Source organism: Emiliania huxleyi, assembly GCF_000372725.1.
Source record: "Emiliania huxleyi CCMP1516 unplaced genomic scaffold EMIHUscaffold_489, whole genome shotgun sequence".
NCBI lineage: Eukaryota > Haptophyta > Isochrysidales > Noelaerhabdaceae > Emiliania > Emiliania huxleyi.
In genome coordinates this window covers 369-18,676 of record NW_005198324.1, presented here as the reverse complement: position 1 = coordinate 18,676, position 18,308 = coordinate 369, and the positions used below count along the sequence as shown (strand labels likewise).

General features: G+C 64.6%; 8 protein-coding genes across 8 annotated transcripts; 6 read left to right on the top strand and 2 right to left on the bottom strand.

The window, feature by feature from the left end:
* Positions 1-2,069: 2,069 nt before the first annotated feature.
* On the top strand, positions 2,070-2,390 carry EMIHUDRAFT_47275 (ATPase family associated with various cellular activities; the record flags this gene model as incomplete). The annotated part of the gene is made up of 1 exon (XM_005767495.1): positions 2,070-2,390. A coding segment is annotated over one exon (321 nt), but the record flags the coding sequence as incomplete, so codon positions are not given.
* A 3,649-nt stretch (positions 2,391-6,039) lies between these two features.
* Positions 6,040-7,067, top strand: EMIHUDRAFT_459378 (hypothetical protein). The gene is made up of 4 exons (XM_005767494.1): positions 6,040-6,057; positions 6,136-6,201; positions 6,266-6,565; positions 6,632-7,067. The coding sequence occupies exons 3-4, from the start codon at positions 6,341-6,343 to the stop codon at positions 6,866-6,868; spliced, it is 462 nt and encodes a 153-aa protein (XP_005767551.1). The 5' UTR covers positions 6,040-6,057; positions 6,136-6,201; positions 6,266-6,340; the 3' UTR covers positions 6,869-7,067.
* Positions 7,068-8,404: 1,337 nt separating this feature from the next.
* Positions 8,405-9,126, top strand: EMIHUDRAFT_246063 (hypothetical protein; the record flags this gene model as incomplete). Its single annotated transcript, XM_005767493.1, has 2 exons — positions 8,405-8,445; positions 8,613-9,126. 2 exons carry the CDS (start codon positions 8,405-8,407, stop codon positions 9,124-9,126), a joined length of 555 nt encoding a protein of 184 aa, XP_005767550.1.
* Positions 9,127-9,293: 167 nt separating this feature from the next.
* On the bottom strand, positions 9,294-10,043 carry EMIHUDRAFT_76324 (hypothetical protein; the record flags this gene model as incomplete). The annotated part of the gene is made up of 1 exon (XM_005767492.1): positions 9,294-10,043. One exon carries the CDS (start codon positions 10,041-10,043, stop codon positions 9,294-9,296), a length of 750 nt encoding a protein of 249 aa, XP_005767549.1.
* A 2,229-nt stretch (positions 10,044-12,272) lies between these two features.
* EMIHUDRAFT_445652 (hypothetical protein) lies at positions 12,273-13,738 on the top strand. The gene is made up of 5 exons (XM_005767491.1): positions 12,273-12,926; positions 13,000-13,049; positions 13,155-13,214; positions 13,360-13,507; positions 13,575-13,738. Exons 1-4 carry the CDS (start codon positions 12,512-12,514, stop codon positions 13,486-13,488), a joined length of 654 nt encoding a protein of 217 aa, XP_005767548.1. The 5' UTR covers positions 12,273-12,511; the 3' UTR covers positions 13,489-13,507; positions 13,575-13,738.
* A 245-nt stretch (positions 13,739-13,983) lies between these two features.
* On the bottom strand, positions 13,984-15,327 carry EMIHUDRAFT_246059 (hypothetical protein; the record flags this gene model as incomplete). The annotated part of the gene is made up of 1 exon (XM_005767490.1): positions 13,984-15,327. The coding sequence occupies one exon, from the start codon at positions 15,325-15,327 to the stop codon at positions 13,984-13,986; it is 1,344 nt and encodes a 447-aa protein (XP_005767547.1).
* Positions 15,328-16,061: 734 nt separating this feature from the next.
* Positions 16,062-17,150, top strand: EMIHUDRAFT_246058 (hypothetical protein; the record flags this gene model as incomplete). The annotated part of the gene is made up of 1 exon (XM_005767489.1): positions 16,062-17,150. One exon carries the CDS (start codon positions 16,062-16,064, stop codon positions 17,148-17,150), a length of 1,089 nt encoding a protein of 362 aa, XP_005767546.1.
* Positions 17,151-17,457: 307 nt separating this feature from the next.
* Positions 17,458-18,019, top strand: EMIHUDRAFT_370783 (hypothetical protein). Its single transcript, XM_005767488.1, has one exon. It carries the CDS (start codon positions 17,523-17,525, stop codon positions 17,850-17,852), a length of 330 nt encoding a protein of 109 aa, XP_005767545.1. The 5' UTR covers positions 17,458-17,522; the 3' UTR covers positions 17,853-18,019.
* Positions 18,020-18,308: the final 289 nt, after the last annotated feature.

Genomic DNA, 18,308 nt, shown 5'->3' with positions numbered 1-18,308 from the left:
TGGAGATTGAAATTGCAGGGGAGACGGTGCAAGCGCGATCTGGACGAGAAGACGGAATGCACACGCGTGTGAGTCGCACGCTCGCACCGACGACTGCAGTGAAAAGGAGCACCCGCTTGGTACCGAGCCCGCCACGAGTGGGCTCGTCCTTGATACCTTCAATCATTGGTAACCTAGAGCCAATCAGTCCGCACCGGTTGCAGCAGGGGCGGAGAAAGATATGGAGAGCGCGCGTGCACCTGGGAGTGCGACGAGATGGCCGCCGAATTGCCGAGTCGGGGCCTATGGGATGGTGATTGGTGAATCGAAACGACTAAATAAATAAATAACGCAGGGGCCCTCAGCGGAGCTGGGAAGAGGACCGCCGCAAGCGGCGTGGCGTGGAGCGGTTGTGCATCCCTCCGGGGGCCCCTCTGCGCCGGGGAGGCGTTGTTGGAGGCTAGGACGCAAGCGTCCGTCGCCCTTTTCAAACTCGGGGCCCACTCCGCTACGCTCCGACCCGAATTTGGAGGGCCTGAAAAGTTTAAGGTGTTGCTGCGCAAAAGGGGTCGGACACAGGGCGCAGCTCATGCTAAGAGCTAGAAGAGGAGATAGAGAGACAACCACCCTGCGGTTATTGCGTACACCAACACCACAAAAGCTCTCTCTCCTGCTCCTCACTCAGGCAGGGGGGTCACAACTACCGAGTTCCTCGACTAGCTGCCACGTTGCCGACCGAGAGCGGATCTTCCGAGTCTAGCTGCCACGTTCAAAACCAGGACGGCGACAGTGATGGTGCTATCACGGGCATGATCAGGGGCAAGTGGAGCGGGGGGGGTGAGCGTCAGCCAGCCAGGTACGGGATAGTAGAGCAGGTGCTTTGTGGGTGGCGGTGGGCGGCGGCGCTGGGGGGCCGGCCGAAGCGTTAGCTGAGCTCCTCCCTCAAGCTCGATCACGCATGACGCACGTTGAGTGACAACGTCGGCGAGCTTCTGGATCAGGTTAGGTTGCCGGAGCACCCATGGCTGCACCTCCAACTCCTCCTCTGAGTCAGACACGACAATGTCAACTGCGCCCTCCTCCTCCCATTCGTCGACTGCGCCCCGAACGTGTCATGGTCTGCCGAGGCCCACTCCGGCGCTGGCGAGTCCATCAGCCTGAGCGACGCCTCGATCGGCGGCGCCGCCGGCCAGGCGCCGCTACTCTCCATCTTTGTGCACCGTGGCGCGACCGAGATCGAGATCCTCGGCCCTGCGGCGCCGGCGGGCGGCTGTCCGGCTTTCCGGCCAAAGGAGGTGCGCGCGCTCGCCGAGTGCCTCTCGGGCAGCGCGCGGGCAGGCGGCCGCTCGCTCGCCGGCCGAGGTGCGCCGTCCGATGTCGAGGCGGAGATCGAGGGCCTCGACCCGGTGCTGTCGCGCATGCTCTCGTCCTTCTTCGGCGACGTGATCCGCCCGTTCGAGGAGCGCGGCGGAGGCGCGGGCGACGGCGGCGGCATCGGTGGCGGCGGGGTGGTGGGCGGCGGCATGGGCGGCGGCATCGGTGGCGGCGGCATGGGCGGCGGCGGCATGGTGCGGCGAGGCGGCGGCGGCTCCGCCGGCTGAGCGACTCGAGGCTCTCGGCGTGCGGGTGATCCTCCCTGGGGCCGAGGGGGGGGAGGGGCAGGCGGGGGGGGCGAGGGAGGCGGGGGGAGAGGCGGGGGAGGCGGCGGCGAGCGACGCGCGCTGCGACGCCGAGTGGGGCAGCCTGGCAGGCAGCAGCTAACCCTCACCCTAACCCTAGCCCTAACCCTAACCCGAGTGGGGCAGTCTCGCAGGCAGCAGCGAGGTGCGAGCGGCCCTCGAGGAGAGCCGCGTGCCTGCCCTCCGCCACTGCGCTATCATAGACCACACGGTGCCGTTCTTGTATCCTATAGGAGAGCCTCGTGCTGCCCCTCCGCCACCCGGAGGTGTACAGCGAGGTGATGCGAGGCACCCGCCGCAAGGAGGGGGAGCCGCCGCACGCTCGGTCCATCCTCTTCGAGGGCCCTTCCGGATTTGGCATTTGCTGCTAAATAAGCGCGCCTTCATTCAGCGTCCCTTCAATACTGACTAGGCCCTCCCGGCGGCGGCAAGACGTCGACGGCGCGCATCCTCGCGAAGCTGCTAGGCCGACCCTTCCTCGTCCTGCCGCTCGAGTCGGTCGTCTCCAAGTGGTACGGCGAGGCGGAGCGCAACTTGGCGGCGGTCTTCGACGCGGCGGCGGAGATGGGCGAGAGCGTCATCTTCATGGACGAGATCGACGCGCTCGCGACGAGCCGCGACGCGCCCGGAGGCATGCACGAGGCCACGCGCCGCTCGCTCTCGGTGCTGCTGCGCCGCCTCGACGGTTTCGACCCGAACGCCTCCACCATCCTCATCGCCGCGACAAACAGGCCGCAGGACTGGACGCCGCCCTCACGTCGCGCTTCGAGCTCGCCGTCCGATTCCCTCTCCCGGACGCGAGCACGCGCGAGGCGATCCTGCAGCTCTACGCCGCGCACTTGCCGGCCGCCGACCAGCGCGCGCTCGCCGCGGCGTCGGACGGCGCATCAGGTCGCGACTTGCGCGACGTGTGCGAGGCTGCGGGGCGGAAGTGGGCGGCAAAGCGCGTGCGCCAGGAGGGCGCGGCCAAGGGGAAGGCGTTGCCGCCGGCGACGGAGTACTCGGAGGCGTTGAGCCAGCGACGGGCGCGCGGGCTGCTGGGGGCGGGAGGCACCGCCGCCCAGGGGCCGATGAACCTCGCTTGATCGTCGGCGACGGAGGTGTGGCGGAGCCGCGGCGCGCGGGCCTTGCGCACCTTAAAGCCGTAGCTGTGTCCCGGATCCCTAAAAGCCGTATCAGCGCGTAGGGGAGACAGAGAGCCATTTCGATTTTCGTCTCTCGTTGCGAGATGAGCGCGGGCTTAGGATGATGATGATATAACACTCTGGGCCGAGCACCCGGCGACCGAGGAAAGAGCAGCTACCCTGGGGCACCGCCCCTCACGCCCGCGCACACGCCGCACGAGTTTGCATTGGCGCTGTCGCACATTCCGGATGATGCGCTAGGTGCCTCCCGTGGAAACACAACAGTACAGCGAGGCGGCACCAATCCAATGCTGCCTAGTGTCGGCCGCCTCTGCCTAGTGTCGGCCGCCTCTGCCTATCCGACCTCACGTCAAACGTACTCGACGGCGCACACTCCGCGTCTCACTGCTTCTTGGGGTGCGGCGTCACCTGCCGAACGAGCTTGCGCGGCGGCTGCGTCGACGGCAGCACCACCGCTGCCGACAGGCCACCCTCGCGATTCTCGCCCGTCTTGACAGATTCCCCCCACACCACTGACGCCTTCTTAGCGTCTTCGCTGACTTCGGCTCCAATTCTGCCCTTGGACTTCTGACGGATCAAGTCGAAGCCCGTTGAAGGCGGCGGCGGCCCGGCCTTCCGCGCTGCGGCGCCGCGGACGGCAGCGGTGAGGGCCGTCGCGGCTCTTTCTTCGTCGGATGCCATGTGGAATCCGTTTCTTGACGACGGTCCTGCACGGCGTCTGATGTTGAAAAAATCGCGCCCCCTTACTGCACATCCCTTTACGACTGTGCGCGAGACAATCCGATTTCTTGTGTATGTCGCCGTGGACGTCCAGGAACCGCCCGCCGTAAATGGGTCGCGTGTCCTTGCTTCTCCCACCCTGAGAGAAGATTTATTTGTCTCCTATCCACCCCTCGTTGGCGTGTCCGTTTTGTTTATTTGTTTATAGGGGCTTGGATGTTATAATGCACATGCCGCACATCCTGTTTTCTTATTTCGCCTGGACGTCCAGGAACACCGACGTGACTCAATTGCGGCGTCTCCATCGTCCTTGTCCACCAATACAACAGCAGCTCGAGGTTGGAGGAAAGAGCCCCCGCCACCGCCGCAAATGCAGCATTGGCGTCGTCATCCCATGCTTCACCTCGCCTCCGTTCCGCTCGCGCAGGTCGTCGTCGTCGTCCCATGCTTTCCCTCGCCTCCGTCCCGCTCGCGCAGCAAACGCGCTTCGTCGGAAACATAGACTTCGCGCCACAATCGCGCTTCTGCATCGTGGGCGGCATCACATACCCGGGCACGCACCCCGTCTGCCGCGAGACGCCGCCTTGCGACTGCCCCGGCGACTTCACGTGGCAAGTGTGCCCGGGCGAGCCGAAGAGCTGGTGGCAGTCCTACATCAGCGAGGAGTCGTGCTTGGCATTTTGCTGCCCTTCTCCCTCTCCGCCGCTGCTACCACCACCCTCGCCACTGCCACCACCACCCGCGACTCCGCAACCTCCATCGCCGCCTCCATCGCTGCCGCCTCTTACTTGCCTTTCCAAGGTGTGCAAGCATGCCATTTCGACTGGCACGATCACACTGCCTTGCTCACAATGGGAGCAGGTCTCATGCGAGAACGGCGACTTCGACTTGCTGGCCGTCTGCCCGCAATGTGGCGGTTGCTGCATCTCGCCGTCACCGTCTCCCCCGCCCTCGCCACCCTCACCGCTGTCCCCGCCACCACCGCCGCCACTGCCACCACCGCCGCCGCCCTCGCCCACCGCGACATCCATCGAATCTCTGCCGCCGTCTCCCCCGCCCTCGTCACCTGCTCCCGAAGCCGTCAGCGGCGCCCCCGACGGCGTGCTCGAGCCCTCGCCGTCCCCCGACCTCCTCGTGGATCTGCTGTGCGAGTCGCTGCCCGTGTGCTCTCCCGGAGACCGTGAGCCGCAGCTTGACCTCGGCGTTGGCCAGGTGTCGCCAAGCCACGCCTTCCGCCTCATACCGCCCTCCCCACTCACGCCTCCTCGCCTTCTCCGAGCACAGGCCCTCGCCTGCCTCGCCGGCCCGATTGCGGTGGGCGCCATCACAGTCACCGACGCGTGCGCCGCCCTCGTCCCCGGTGCGATCCACGTGTCGGCCGACGTCACCATCTCCGTGCTCGGCACGATGCTGAGCTTCCCCGTCGAGGGCCAGCACCCCCTTGGCGAGCAGGAGCACATCTCGGGCCTCAACGGGCTGAGCGCTGCCGCCGCCGCGCGCAACGGTACTGTGGGCGCGCTCGCTCAGTACCAGCACGACGACCTCTCCGCCGCCTTTGGCCAGCAGTGGCTCTCGCTCAGCAACCTCTACGTCGAGGCGGGCTTCTACTCGGAGGTCGTGACCGGCGCGTGGGAGCGCACGACGCGGACCACCTTTTACCTGCAAGCGGAGGGGGCGGCGAGCATGCACTGCCCGGCCTTGGGCGAGGCGTCGACTCTCACAGCGGGCGCAAGGCTGCACGTGGGCTACGACAGCCGCGTCGCGCTCACGTGGAGCGTTGCGCCGGTTGACTGGCCACCGATGGATGCGTTCGGCCGCCTCGCGCTCTGCGTGATTGGTGACGCGGCCGGAGTCAGCGCGGAGCTACTCAGGGCCATCAATGGGGTGGCGGGAGAGGAGGTGTGGCGTCATGCCGCCTCCGCACCTGATTAGAGCACACCTGACCAACTCGCAACTCCGCTCCGTCGGTGTAGGCCTCAGGCAGCGTCTTTGCCCCGTACGAGAAGCTCGAGTGGGCGGTGGGCACGCTCGAGCACGGCCTCTCCACGGCCCTCCACCACCCTGTCGTCGCGCCCGTGCGGCTGCGCGAGGGCGTCACTGGCATCTACCTGCAAGTGTACGGCCTGACCTCGACCGACTTGCTGCACAGCGCCCTTAACGGGATCGACAAGCTCGACACGCTCGAGTGGCTCGCCGAGATGCTCCCCGTCGACGCGGCGCTGACGGTGCCGCACCACGGATCGGGCGCCGCGAGCCTGTACACGAGGGTTCGTATCCCCCGCATCGCGATTGTCGAGCCGTCGAGCAGGCACGACGGCGTCGCCATCCGCGGGGTCACTCTTGAGAGCGAGGTCACGAGCGCCGGCCGGTGGAGCACGAGGATGGCGTCGACGCTCGAGCTGTTTGACCTGAATGTCGACTTCACCGCGGCGTGGACGTCGGAGCACGGGCCTGTCATCACCGTGCGCCTCTACCACGTGACGCTCTTCACCCTCAACTTCTTCGGCCAGCGGCGGCTCGACCTGTATGACGCGGCACTCCCCTCTGCCTCTCCTCTCTCCGCTCCCCTCTGGCGCTCCTCCCCTTACGGGGTAGCCCGGCCCAGCGAATAGGTGCTCCTGCTCGACATTGGCCGCAGCAAGTACCTCCTCAGCGGGACGCTCGACCTCGACGATGGGGTACACCGCAGCACTTCACGCTCGACCATGCCGTGAAGCACCACAGGTGCCTCTTTGAATATAGGCGTGGGAGCACGACTTCACTCTCGACATCGGCGAGGCGATCGCCTACGTCTCGAATGCGGCCTCCCTCCTCGCGATGGCAGGCCGGCGGCTGCAGCAAGCAGACTTGGGCATGCTTCAGGCTCGGGTCCTGCAGCGGAACGGAACCGGCGAGGCGACCCTCGTCGTCCCGCTCACCGTGGAGCACATCGAGCAAGACGCTAGCAGCGTACCTTCGCTCAACGCGACCGCCGGCCTGGAGGCATGCACCGATCCGCAGGCGGTGCCGACGCCACTGATTGTGCACGGCGACTACTACGAGGTGGCAGCGGCAACGGGCCTCGACCCGCTAGCGGCCCACCTCTTCACCAGCTGTAGCTGTGAATAGGCTAGCGAGGCGTCGAATCTCGCCCTCGTCGGCTTCTCTGTCGCTTCATTCCTGGCAGGCGTTCTCGTCGGAGCCGGCGCATTGGCCACCATCGCTTTCTGCGCCTACACGGGGAGAGTTGAACTTCGCACCGCCGTGTGCGGCAAGGACATCGAGAATTTCGATCGTGGCGGCGTCACGGTCGCCATCCCAGCGGCAACCCCCCCAAAGTCCATCTCCGCGCGTCTCTCGACCTAGCTCTCGACCGGCCTCCCGCCGGTGGTGAGGGTGATGGAGGCATGAGCGAGCGAGAAATGGGCGGGGTCCTGTGTCTCTCTGTGGGCGACCGTTGCGTTTGGCGCCCTCCCGCGGCTCCGCGCCTCCAGGGGGTTGGGCTCACGGCCGGGGCGTGCCACTTGTACCGATTATTTATGTGCATTACAGCTGTGTGCCTTGCTGTGTGCCTTGCGGTGCCGCAAAAGCCAAAAGTCACCCCCTCTGCGACATACGCGTACGTCCTACCTCGGCACGGCTAGGTCAGGCCCGGACAGGCTAGTACTACCGAGGTAGCTCCGCAGCCCTTGATCACAAGACCTCTCCCAGACCCATCGGTCGACGGTCCACCTGCTGCAAGTGGCGGGTGGGGGTGAAGGTGGAGGCGGCTTCGGAGGTGAAGACGGCTTCGGAGGTGGAGAGATAGTTCTTCGGAGGTGGAGGTGGCTTCGGAGATGGAGATGGGTTTGGAGGTGGAGACGGCTTCAGAGGCGGAGGTGGCTTTGGAGGTGGCGCAGGCGGGCAGGCGTGCCACAATTGACCTTCACGCATCACTCATACTGACTGCAGCTTCGCCGCTGACGAGAAGCAATCCGACTACATGGCGGTGACGCGCACCTTTGGCACGGTAGAGAGTTTGATGCAGTAATCCTTCTCGTTCATGATGGGTGGGTTGGAGCGAGCACGCACGCGTCGAGGAGGGGCGGCGCAGGCTTCGTTCGGAGGTGGAGATGGCGGAGGTGTGTGGAGGTGGCTTCGGCGGTGGAGACGGCTTCGGAGGTGTGGGGGAGGCGACGGCATCAAGAGGGTTTGGGGGCGGGGGGGGCTTTGCATAATTCATCACTGCGCAAACTCGCGCAGCAGCCGGGCCCTGACGCAACAATAGTATGGAGCGCTGCCGACGCCTGGCGCCCTCTCCAAAGGTAGCGGAATGGTGTTGCGCGAATGATGCCCGTGCCACAATTCACAACGGGCTGCTGGAGACGCTCAATGACATTCGGGATAAACCGCTGGTTGGCGTTTTTGGGCCCGGCACGGTTTCCAGCGCTGTGCGGAAAATTGGCATCCAGGGCCCTCCCAGTGGCAAGGTTGGTCCGATCAGCGCTGAGTTTGGAAGCGAGAGTCGATTTTTTCTCGACGTCACGAAGGGCACCGACGCTGAGGTTGGGGTGAAGAAGGACAATTTTGGGCTGCGCGCAATGGGCATGTGGCAGGTGCCCTTCCCTTGGTTGCTGTCCTTACCGCGCCCTTGCATAATCTTACCTGACCACCCTCAGGTCCCGACGCAGTTTGCATGCCTCGTGAAGCACCTTCGTGGCGTGCTAGGCTAAATGACATGTCGCCGTGGGCCAAGGAGGTGCGAGCACTCGTGACGCAATGTCACATGGTGACTGCTAGGCAATCACTCGCGCCGCAGCGTGTGCGTTGGCACCTGGAGTGGGTGGTCTGACCTCGCCCTCGCCTCATATCTACGGCGAATTGCACCCGAAATCACACACTACACGTTCGACATCCGCAACTATGTCAGCCCATGCATCGCGAGCCTACTTGATCACCGCGGAGTGAAGAGGTGGGCACACACGCACGACTCGCCGGTAGCTTCCGAGCGCGGCAGCGGGCACACCGCTGTCCGATAGTCGCGGGCGAAGGAGAGAACACACGCCGCAGTCTCGTACGGCATAGTCTACCCGCTACGACTCACCCTCCCGACTCGCAACGGAGTGCGCAGGGCAAAAAACGGCTGGTACGGCGGCAAGGAGTCTTGGAAGCCGCTTGGCCTGTTGGAGCAGTATGATGGTGCCTACCCCGCAAGGTGGCCCGAGCCTGTGATCGACTTCTGCCTAATTGATGGCGGCCACTCCTACTACTTGGCTAAGCGCGACTGGCTGACGATGCGCACCGCCTGCCGCGTTGTGGCCTTCCATGACATTGTCAACCATGCCGTGGGAATGGCAGAGCAGCCGCAGCTTTGGAAGGACCTCACCAATGCGTCGCACGTGCGGTATGCCGCCGAATTCACCTCGACGGAGTGCACGGATCAGCCGGGCTCCGGCGCCCTGATGGGTATAGGCATCCTAACCATGGGCGCGCCTGCACACGGCGAGCGTGGCAGGCGCCCAGCCTGCGTCGGCAGCGCGCAAGCTACCTCATACCCCCGAACCCGCGGAGGCGGAGACTGCTGCGTCGTGCATGCTGGCAAGGTCGCGCGCGTTGGGTCGTGGTTGGGTCGTTCGAGTCAGTGAATGCTGTCCTGGTTCGCTTCCTGCCGCTACAGAAGAGCGTGGGGTCGGCGGTATCTATGCCCACGAACTGAAAATCACGGGCTCACGGAGCTGCACCCCACTCACGTCCCTGTGTCACAACCACAGCGCAGACACAACCAAGTTCAACGCCGGAGCAAAAGGGGGAACTAGCAAACGCCCAGCCGTGCCGACGTCGTCTCCGACGCCCCGAGCCGCGAGCACGACGTGCCGTCCCACGCGGACAGCCGAAGCCAACCGCGGCTCGCGCCGGCGTCAGCGTCGAAGGAGCGCGTCGCCTCCCACAGCGCCGGCACCGGCACCCAGAACGGCGGGTATTTGAAGCGAGCGACGTCCAAAACCAAAACCGAGTCGGACGCCGCGTGGTAGCCGGCGACAGGGGAGAAGTGGCCGCAGCCGGTCTGCCCGAGGGCGGAGCGGTCAAAGTTGACGACCACAAAGGAGTCGCTGAGCCGAGCCGCCGCGGCGAGCGCTTTGCGGAAGGAGCGCTCGCTCGACGCCTCGGCGTGCTGCGAGTTGACGGCAGCACCGTTGGCGGCGGCGAGGACGGCGAACTCGGCGAGGCCGGCGCCCTCGCGCCGCAGGTCGTCAAGGCTCGGCAGGCACGCGCCCTCGGTGAACATCTCGTCGTCCCACCACCGCCAGCCAGGTCCAGACTCATCCCTCCACCTGCGCCTCGGATCGACTCCCAAGGCGTTCATTACCATCGTCAGGCTGCCGAGGGCGCAGAAGGAGATTTCCTGCTGCGTCACGTACTGCTCGCTCAGCGGAAAGTAAGGCTCCGCGGTCCCATCTGAAGGCGGGTCGGGAGGGAAGGGTCTGGGGCGACAGAGAGATTGTGTCGGCTCGCAGTGGAGGCTGGCTTGGCTACACGCGCCTCTCAAGGCCTCGCTGAACATCCGTTTGCCTGTCCGGCTGGCGAAGCGAACGAGCGTGGTCGGAAGTGGGCGGCGGAACACAGATTGCTCGGGCAGAGCCGGACGAGGGGCCGCCGCGGCGGCTTTCGAGGATAGAGAGCAGGTCGCCCTCACCTTGCAGCTTACGCAGCGAGCGGCCGCCGCCATGATGCAGAAGGTTTTTGTGGAAGGGAAGAGAGTCCTGTTGCCGCGCTACCCGAGGCTACCAAATGGACACCACGGCCGCAAAGTGCTACGTTTTCTTCTTTTTTATTTTTCTCTCCCCTTCTAGGTTCTTGCCGCTCCATCACCAGACACGCCGTGGAAGCGCCATTATGGAGGCAATCGACTGTGTGTGCGTTTCAAAGAAGAATTGCAACGCTAAGTAAAAGTAACAGTCACAGGAGCGTCCTCCCATCCCTCCCTTGCGCCTTGGGTTGCCTGTTTTCTTTCTTTTTCACATGAGCGCATCTCGCTGGCCTCTCCGCAGCCCCCCCCGACCGCGTCGAACTCATCGGCGCGGTCTCTCTCGGCTACGGGACCGGCCCCAGAATTCCGGCCCCAGCTTCGGCTGAGGGCTAACAAGCTGCCGAGCCCAAATCACTGTGACAGTCGTGGGCAAATGTTGGGTTTCTAAAATCTCTCGCGTTGCAGAGAGGCGTGAACACACCCGGCAACGCGGCAACAAACCTGTGGAACGTGGCGTGTCGAGAGCGAGGAGGCCTTCAGGCTTCGCCGGGCGGCCGCTGCCTCTGGCTCAGGCCAGTCGAGTCTTTCGTCCAGAAAAAAGCCCGAGAAGTTTTCTTTTTATGAGAGCGCCTTCGTTGTTAATAGTACAAACCCAGTGGCCCCGTGTCGCAGTCACACTCGTCGCAGTCACACACGCGCCGTTCAGCACCGCTCGCCCGGCCACCGCCCCGCCCCAGGCGGGAAAGAGATGAGGAGATGGGACAGCGAAGGAGGAGCCCAACACATATGGGAGGGTAAAGTTGTGCGTCACGCTGTCCGGCGTTTCTCACTTTCCGGGACAGCCCCGCCCTTGTGAGGCAGGAGAGTGTGACGACTACCCCGTACGCCCGGCTGCATCATACCCCATCGCCGACCGCCCATTCCCCCCTCCTCGTTCCCCCCTCGTGATCTTCAGCCTCGACAAGCCCCGACCGACGTTGAGCTTCTGCCCCGCACACCCCCACCCCCTGCCACCCCTCCACTGACACACGCCCCACATGCACATACAAGACCAACCCGGCGTTCTGCTCTCAAAAGAAAAGAAAAATGGGAAGGAGGAGACCAGCGGGGGAGACTCCCCGCCTATGCAGCACCCCAGAGAGGGGCTGCCATCGCCGAAGCTGTGCCTAAGCATAACTCCCAAACCCGCAGCGGCCCGGGGGGCCTTGGGGGCAGCCTGCCGGACCGCTGGTGCACGGGGCCAAGCTCCAGAAGATGAATGTAGTTGACGGATTGGGCTGTCGACCGTGCCTCCCCTCTCTGCGTCAGAGTGGGACCTACGCCGCGCCGGGTAGGGGGCGCGCCCGGTCCTCGACGGAGCCGCGCGCCCCAAGCGACCCAGACGGCGAGTAGTCGCCCTCGAACCTTCGGCATGTAGTAGTCCGTGGTTAGCCCCCGCCCCCCCCCTCTCGTCCCTACTCGAACTGCTCCGGAGGCGCCCGCGGCATCCCGCCGCCCATCTTCGGGTGCGCGTTGTTGTCGAAGCTGGCAGCGTTGCGCCTCGCAATGATGGCCGAGTGCACTTGTGGAAGCGCGTTTTCTTTTTTAGTGTTAGTGCCAGTGCGCGCCAGTCCCGTGCCTAGTAAAAAGAAAGAAAACGGGAAACAAGGGAGGGATGGGAAAAGAACAAAGAAAAAGACACCCCAAGGGAGGGATGGGAGGACGGCACGCCGCCACCACACAGGGATTTTAATGGAGGGATGGGACCTTCTGAGGAAAATTCTTTACGTCTGTGCTAAAAGAAAGAAAGAAAACACACAACCCAAGGGAGGGATGGGAGAACGGCACGCCGCCACCACACAGGGATTTTAAGGAGAGGAGGGTGTGATGCGCTAGCCGTCGCCCACCCTGGGGAGTCTGCCTCCTCGTATCTCTTTTCGCAGTCTCTCGCCGCTTCTCGCTGCAACCTTCATGCCACCTCGCAGCTGTCCCACTCTCGTCGTGCTGTGAGAGAGAGTGGCCTGTTTAAATTCTTTTTCACGTTTCGCGAGTGTGGCTGGCCGCCCGAAAGAGGAGAAGCTCAGAGAGGCCATGGACGCGGACAAGCCGGACCACTACGAGGTCCTCGGGATCACGCGCAGCGCGGACGAGGCCGAGATCAAAAAGGCGGCGCATCACCCCGCTGACTGAGGCCGCGCGGGCGGCAGGACTCACGCAACCCTCTCCTCACCCGGCAGGCGTACAAGAAGCTGGCCATCCGGTTCCACCCTGACAAGAACCAGGGCGACCAAGGCGCCGAGGACATGTTCAAGCTGGTGGCCGAGGCGTACGAGGTCCTCGCGGACCCGGCAAAGCGACGGGTGTACGACGCCTACGGGCACGCGGGGCGACCCAACGTCGGTGGAGGCGGTGGAGGTGGGCGCGGCCGGCACGAGTACGGACAGGAGTTTGGGTTTGTGGACGCGCAGAGCATCTTCCGCGAGGTCTTTGGTGGCCGCGACCCCTTCGCCGAGTTTTTCGGCGGCCGAGACCCGCATTCTGACTTCTTTGGCGACGACCCGTTCTTTGCCGCGCACGGCAGCGGTCTGCGGCGGCAGTTCAGTGGCGGCGCGGGCGGCGGGCTGCCGTCGATGTTTGGCGGCATGTTTGGCGGCATGGGCGGCATGGGCGGCATGAGTGGCGTCTCCTTCTCCTCTTCCTCCTCCTTTGGGGGCGGAGGCGCATCTCTAGCCTGCCTCCGCGAAACCCCTCCCGACCCCCTCCCGACCCAAACCCTCGCCTCCGTCGCCAGGCTTGGGCGGAGGCAGCTCCTCGAGCATCTCGACCTCAACCACCATCCAGGTCTCGCCCCAACACCCCTCGCCCTCACCCGCCGCCCCGCCGACCCCGCCCCGCCCCGCCCAAGGGCGAGCCTCCCCTCCCCTCTCCCCTCTCCTCTCCTCGCAGGACGGCGTGCGCGTGACGCGACGAGAGACCCGCACCACCGGACCGGACGGGCGCACGCAGGTTGCGAGCCCCCCCCCCCCCCCCCCCAAACCCGGCCAACGAGACCTCGCGCCGCACACTCGCGCCGCACACCCCAAGCGCACCCCAAGATCGCTCTGTGAGACCAAGCCGCCGGCTCCTCCCCTCCCCTGCCTCCCTCCGACAGGTCACCGTCGAGGAGGAGCGCACCGACGGCTCGGGCAACGTGACGACCCGACGGCAGCTCGGCGGCGACGAGCGGCGGCCGGCGGTCTCTGAGCGGCCAAGGATGGGGCTCGGGTTCGGGCGGTTTTGAGGAGGGAGCAGGAAAGGGGGTGAAGCGGGAAGGGGGAGGGAGGGGGGCTCGTAGCGTTCACTCAGCATTCACCATTAGGATCATAGGTTCGGGGCGGGCGGAGATCGGTTGGGGAGGCTGGAGGGAGCGATTCGTTGTATGTGTGCGAACCAACGACGGCCAACAGCCCAACATACTGCGGCCGGTCCCGGTCGAGAGGAAGGTCTAGCGTAGGTGTGCTTGTGTGACGAGTTAAATGTTGTGACTTTTCCTTGTCGCGTGGTATGGGCTATATCATAACCTATGCATAGCCACATGACGGGCACCGCCTCGGTATACAAAATGCGCCTGCGGGAGGACCCTTACAGATCACAGATCACATGATGATACGGTTTAGCCATACTCTACTCGAGTAGCATCATGATAGATGCAGTCGCGCGCGAAGAGCCCCGCGCGACCCCCCCTCCCCGCCAACCCGTCTACGCTCGTGGTAAACCGAGTGCGAACAGAAAGCTACTAGCGCCGTCTCCAGTCGTTCCTCCTGTACTTGTAGCACGTGACCCCGCTCTCAGAGGAGCCGCCTTCGTTCCGGTGGCAGAGCGGCGTCACGCGGAAGCCGCCGGCTTCCGTGTACTCGAGCTTGATGTTGTAGCGCACCGAGCCCATAAAAGCCGCCACGTCCGCCTCGTGCTCAGCCCTGGACTCGGGCGTGGCGTGCTGCCCGCCCGGGCGCTGTGCGTGCTGCAGGAGAAGGGAGTGCCGGAGCACGGCGTACCAGTAGCAGCTTATCGCGCCTGGGCCCAGCTGCTCGGCGGCAAAGCGCTGCCCGGCGGCGGCGATGCGCGCCGCCGCTGCCCCGCCTTCGGCGCTCTCGTAGTAGGCGAGCTTTGCCCGCAGATCTGGCAGCAAAGTTGCTCGAAAGTCGCGCGCGATAAGATCTTCATTCTTGCTCCATATCTTGGAGAGCTGGATCGGCACGTGCGTCTTGTGGGCCTGCAGCGCTGGGTAGTAGAACTCCTCGCAGGAGGTGTCGATCAGCAGCACAAGCGAGCCGCAAGCGAGCTTGTACTTGAGCGACGCCGAGTAAGAATTGCCCTCGAGATGCAGCAGGTAGCGCGAGCGGCATTGCTCCGTCAGGTTGAGGCGATACGCGCGCTTGCGGGCGCCGCCAGACGTGTCCTGCACGTCTAGTGGCACGGCCGTCTCGTTTCGCGCACATGCCATCAGGTTCGGCACGAGCGCGCGCCTCATCCGCGAGCCCGAGACGGTGCCGCGAAAGGTGAGGCGGCGCTGTCGCAGCCTCCACGCCTGCCTGCCTTCGGCACCCTCTCTCAAGCGGCGCGAGATGGCAGCCCAGCTGGTGTCAGGCTCGCGGCCGCTCAGCTTGCCGTACGAATGGAAAGTGAAGTCTGGCACCGGGATCTCGGCCTGCGTCCGCTGGCCGCACATTGCGAAATGCGGCAGCCGGTGCTTGTTCCGCCTCTCTGAGCGGCGGCCGAGTATGGGGAAGTCGAGCATTGTCCAAAAGAGGTGGAGTGGCTCGCTCAGTCGCGGGAGCAGATCCGCCTGGTGACGTGCCATCGCGGCTAGGATTGGTGCCGCAAACCCCTCCATCGACTTGGCGCCGCCAGCCCAAAAGAGAAGCGCTGTCGGCGTGGAGCCGTTGTAGTAAAGCGAGGCGAGGCCCTTGAATTTCTTCTCCGCAGGGCCGTGCGCCGCAAACGACTCGTTGAGCAGGTCAAAGGTGCGCTGGCGCGGACCCGCACGCATCGTCTCCATGGTCCAGTTGTGGTGGAACCTGAACCGTCTTTCGACCGACGGCATGATCCATGGGTGAAGAGCATTGCAGCGCTTCTCCATGTCCGAGGGCGTCGCAAAGAGGCGGGAGAGGCTCTCATCATACTGCGCCGCCGCACCATCAGCAAGCCTACTTGGCCCGCCAAGGTCGGTCAGTGCGGTCTTCCGAGATGTTTGCGGCCGCAGATGACGCGAAACAAGCATATCGACACGCCAAAGACCCTGATCAACCGACGCACGTCCAACACGCAAGTCTGCAGAAAAAGAATTTTACAAGCCCCGTCGCACAACACTGGCACGGGACAAAGAAAAATGCGTTTTGTTGTTGTTGGTGCGAAGACAGGAGATGACGGCACGCTGGAGCGACACACAGACACACAAACCACAAGACGCGAGATCCCCTATCCGTCCGGCCTGGGCGCGCCCATTGACATTGCTAAAAATCTCTCTCTTGATTTGAATCAATTGCTGTTAACGAGGGACCGATTCCGTGAGGGCCGGGTATCGATTAGGCCGCGTGAGGGCCGGATCTATTGCTGTTTAAATGGCAGCAAGAGTGTTTATCTCTCATCCACGGGTTCAGGTACAAGTACAGGTCAGCTGTGAGGAGAGCGGTGTTTCGACACCGATATCATTCAAGGAACGCTGTTCAAATTCGTGGCGCTGTTCACGCTTCACTGGTAAGTGTAAGCGGAGCAGCTGGGTATTTACAGCTAATCCTTTGTGTTCACACCTGCAAGAGCAGGTGTGAACGATTTCGGCCTTACCCCCGCCAGGTATCGATAGCTTTGGGTGACATGGGTGGCCCGCGCTCAGGTGCGCGCTGCCTGCACTGGCTGCTGCTCTCCTCCTCTTTTCGCAGCGTAGCGGCGCTCAGTGTGCGATGGGACGGTCATCTGAGCCGACGAGCGGCCGCGTGGGGAGGGCTGGCAGCAGCGACGTGCAGCGGGCCTGTCTTGCCTGCGTCGGCAAGGATATTCACGTGGCCTGGGGGCGGCCCGGCGGTGTCCGACACCGAAAGGTCCGACCTTCTGGTCGATAAGCTCGAGCGCAAGTATCTGCTCAACCCGGCCGACCTTTCCGGTGTGACGCTGCCGGCGGGCCTCCGAAATCAGAAGGACGCTGTGCTGATCTTCCACGGGCGCGGTGGTGAGGACCGCGAAACGGACGATCTTCGGAGCGCTATGCGCGCCTCCGACGCATCCGTGGGCATCTCGCGCTTCGTCGACTGCTTCAACTGGGAGCAGTGGATCGACCAGGATCCAACGAGGCTCTCGCGCGTGGCGCAGGACGTCGGTGCCAGGCTTGGCCGTGCGCTGGCGGACGAGGCGCCCGGGCTGCGCTCGCTGCACGTGATAGGCACCTCGGCTGGCGGGTTTGTCGCCAACCAGTGCGTCTCCGACTACGTCGCGGCGCGGCAGGGCCGAGGATCGCGCGCGCTGGTGAGGCTGTCGCTGACCGACCCGTTCACCTCGGGCCCGCCCGACGACGAGGTGCAGCGCGGGCTGCGCGGTCTCGACGGCTTCGCGTCGATCGACGCGTCGACGATCGCGGCAGCGCGGCGCGCCGAACAGTTCGGGCGCGACGCCGACTTTGCCGAGCATTTCGTGAACACGGACGACCTCGTGCCGTATACAAGCACGCCGCTGCCGCTCTGCTTCTGCTACGACGTGACCGCGGCGGCCGAGCGCGCGACGTTCCCGCTGCCGGGCGGCGGCCGCTCAGGCAAGCCCGCGAAGGACTTGCTGCTGCGCGCGCTCGGCTACCACAATTGGCCGATGGGGTACCTGGCACGGCACTACGAGACAGTGCTCGACGCAAAGGGGCGCATCCGCCACCCCAGCCACGACCAGCTGCCCCGAGGCGCCGTCGAGCGGGTTACGTGACCGTCGTGCGAGAGTCTCGTGGCGACGGGGCCGGCATGAACAAGAGGCCGTCGCGCGGCTCGCAGCCACGCATGGACCAGCGACCGTGTTCGCCGGAAAGACTAAAGTATTAGTATATCGCATGCAAAATATGTAATTACTAGCAGACCTTGCGCGCACGCGCGCCAAATTTGTTTTTCTGTCTGCAACAACAGCCCGAGGGGTGAAATGTCTTTGTTGTCTCTGTAACGAAGGGCCCGCCGCTCCGCCTACGCCGGCGATGGAGCGATTCTAAGATCAGGTCTGCCACCTCCCCGCTGGAAACGAAAATCTAAGTTACAAATCTCGAATAAATCTCGAAGCACACTTGAATGCTCACTTGGCAGGTAACATATGCGCCACGCGCCCCAACCGCTCCTCTGGTCGCCGCCGGCCTCCGCGGCGGCGGCGATGTCCCAGCGCCACCCATCGGCCAGCCCTCAGATCGATCGATCGGCGCTCAAAGTCGGCTTCAGATCCGAGAACGCTGCTGGCGCCGCCGCCGATCCCAGCGGCGACGCCAGCAGCTTCCTCTGCTCTCCAATGCGCCGAGAAGCGACGCGGGGGTGCTCGGCCCGCCATGCACGACGAAGGCTCCGCCGGGCGCGCGTCGGCCGGTCCGGTGGCACCCTCTGCGCGCGGCACCTGCCGGCGCCCCGACGACAGCCGTCGCGCCACCGCTGATGGAGGGGCGGTCGGCGCCGCTGCCGCCGCGCTGCCGGTGGGAGGGGCACTGGTGGTGGCCTGGGCGGCCCTCCGCCGCCGCTCGGGGCGCCCGGGCAGCGGTGGCAGCCTGCCGCCGCACCACTTCGAAATGCCCGCTGACCACTTCGAAATGCCCGCTCCGGCGGCCCGCGATCGGCGCTATTCTTTTTTCTACAAGCAAAATTCGAGCCAATTGAGGAAACTGAAGCGGGCAGGCTGGAAGCACTGAGGGACGGCCGATTTTCGCCCAGTGGCAGGCCTGATCTTAGAATCGCTCGCTGGGCCCTCCTGCTCGGCTTTAGCCAGTAGACAAGTCTTGTCATCAACAGAGTAGAAGGATCTGATCTCGGGGCCGATGTGACCAAGCGCTGGTAGCGTGGTTTAACCTCACACCCATGGTCTCACAGTGTGCCGGCAGTCGCTGAGCAGTGTCGC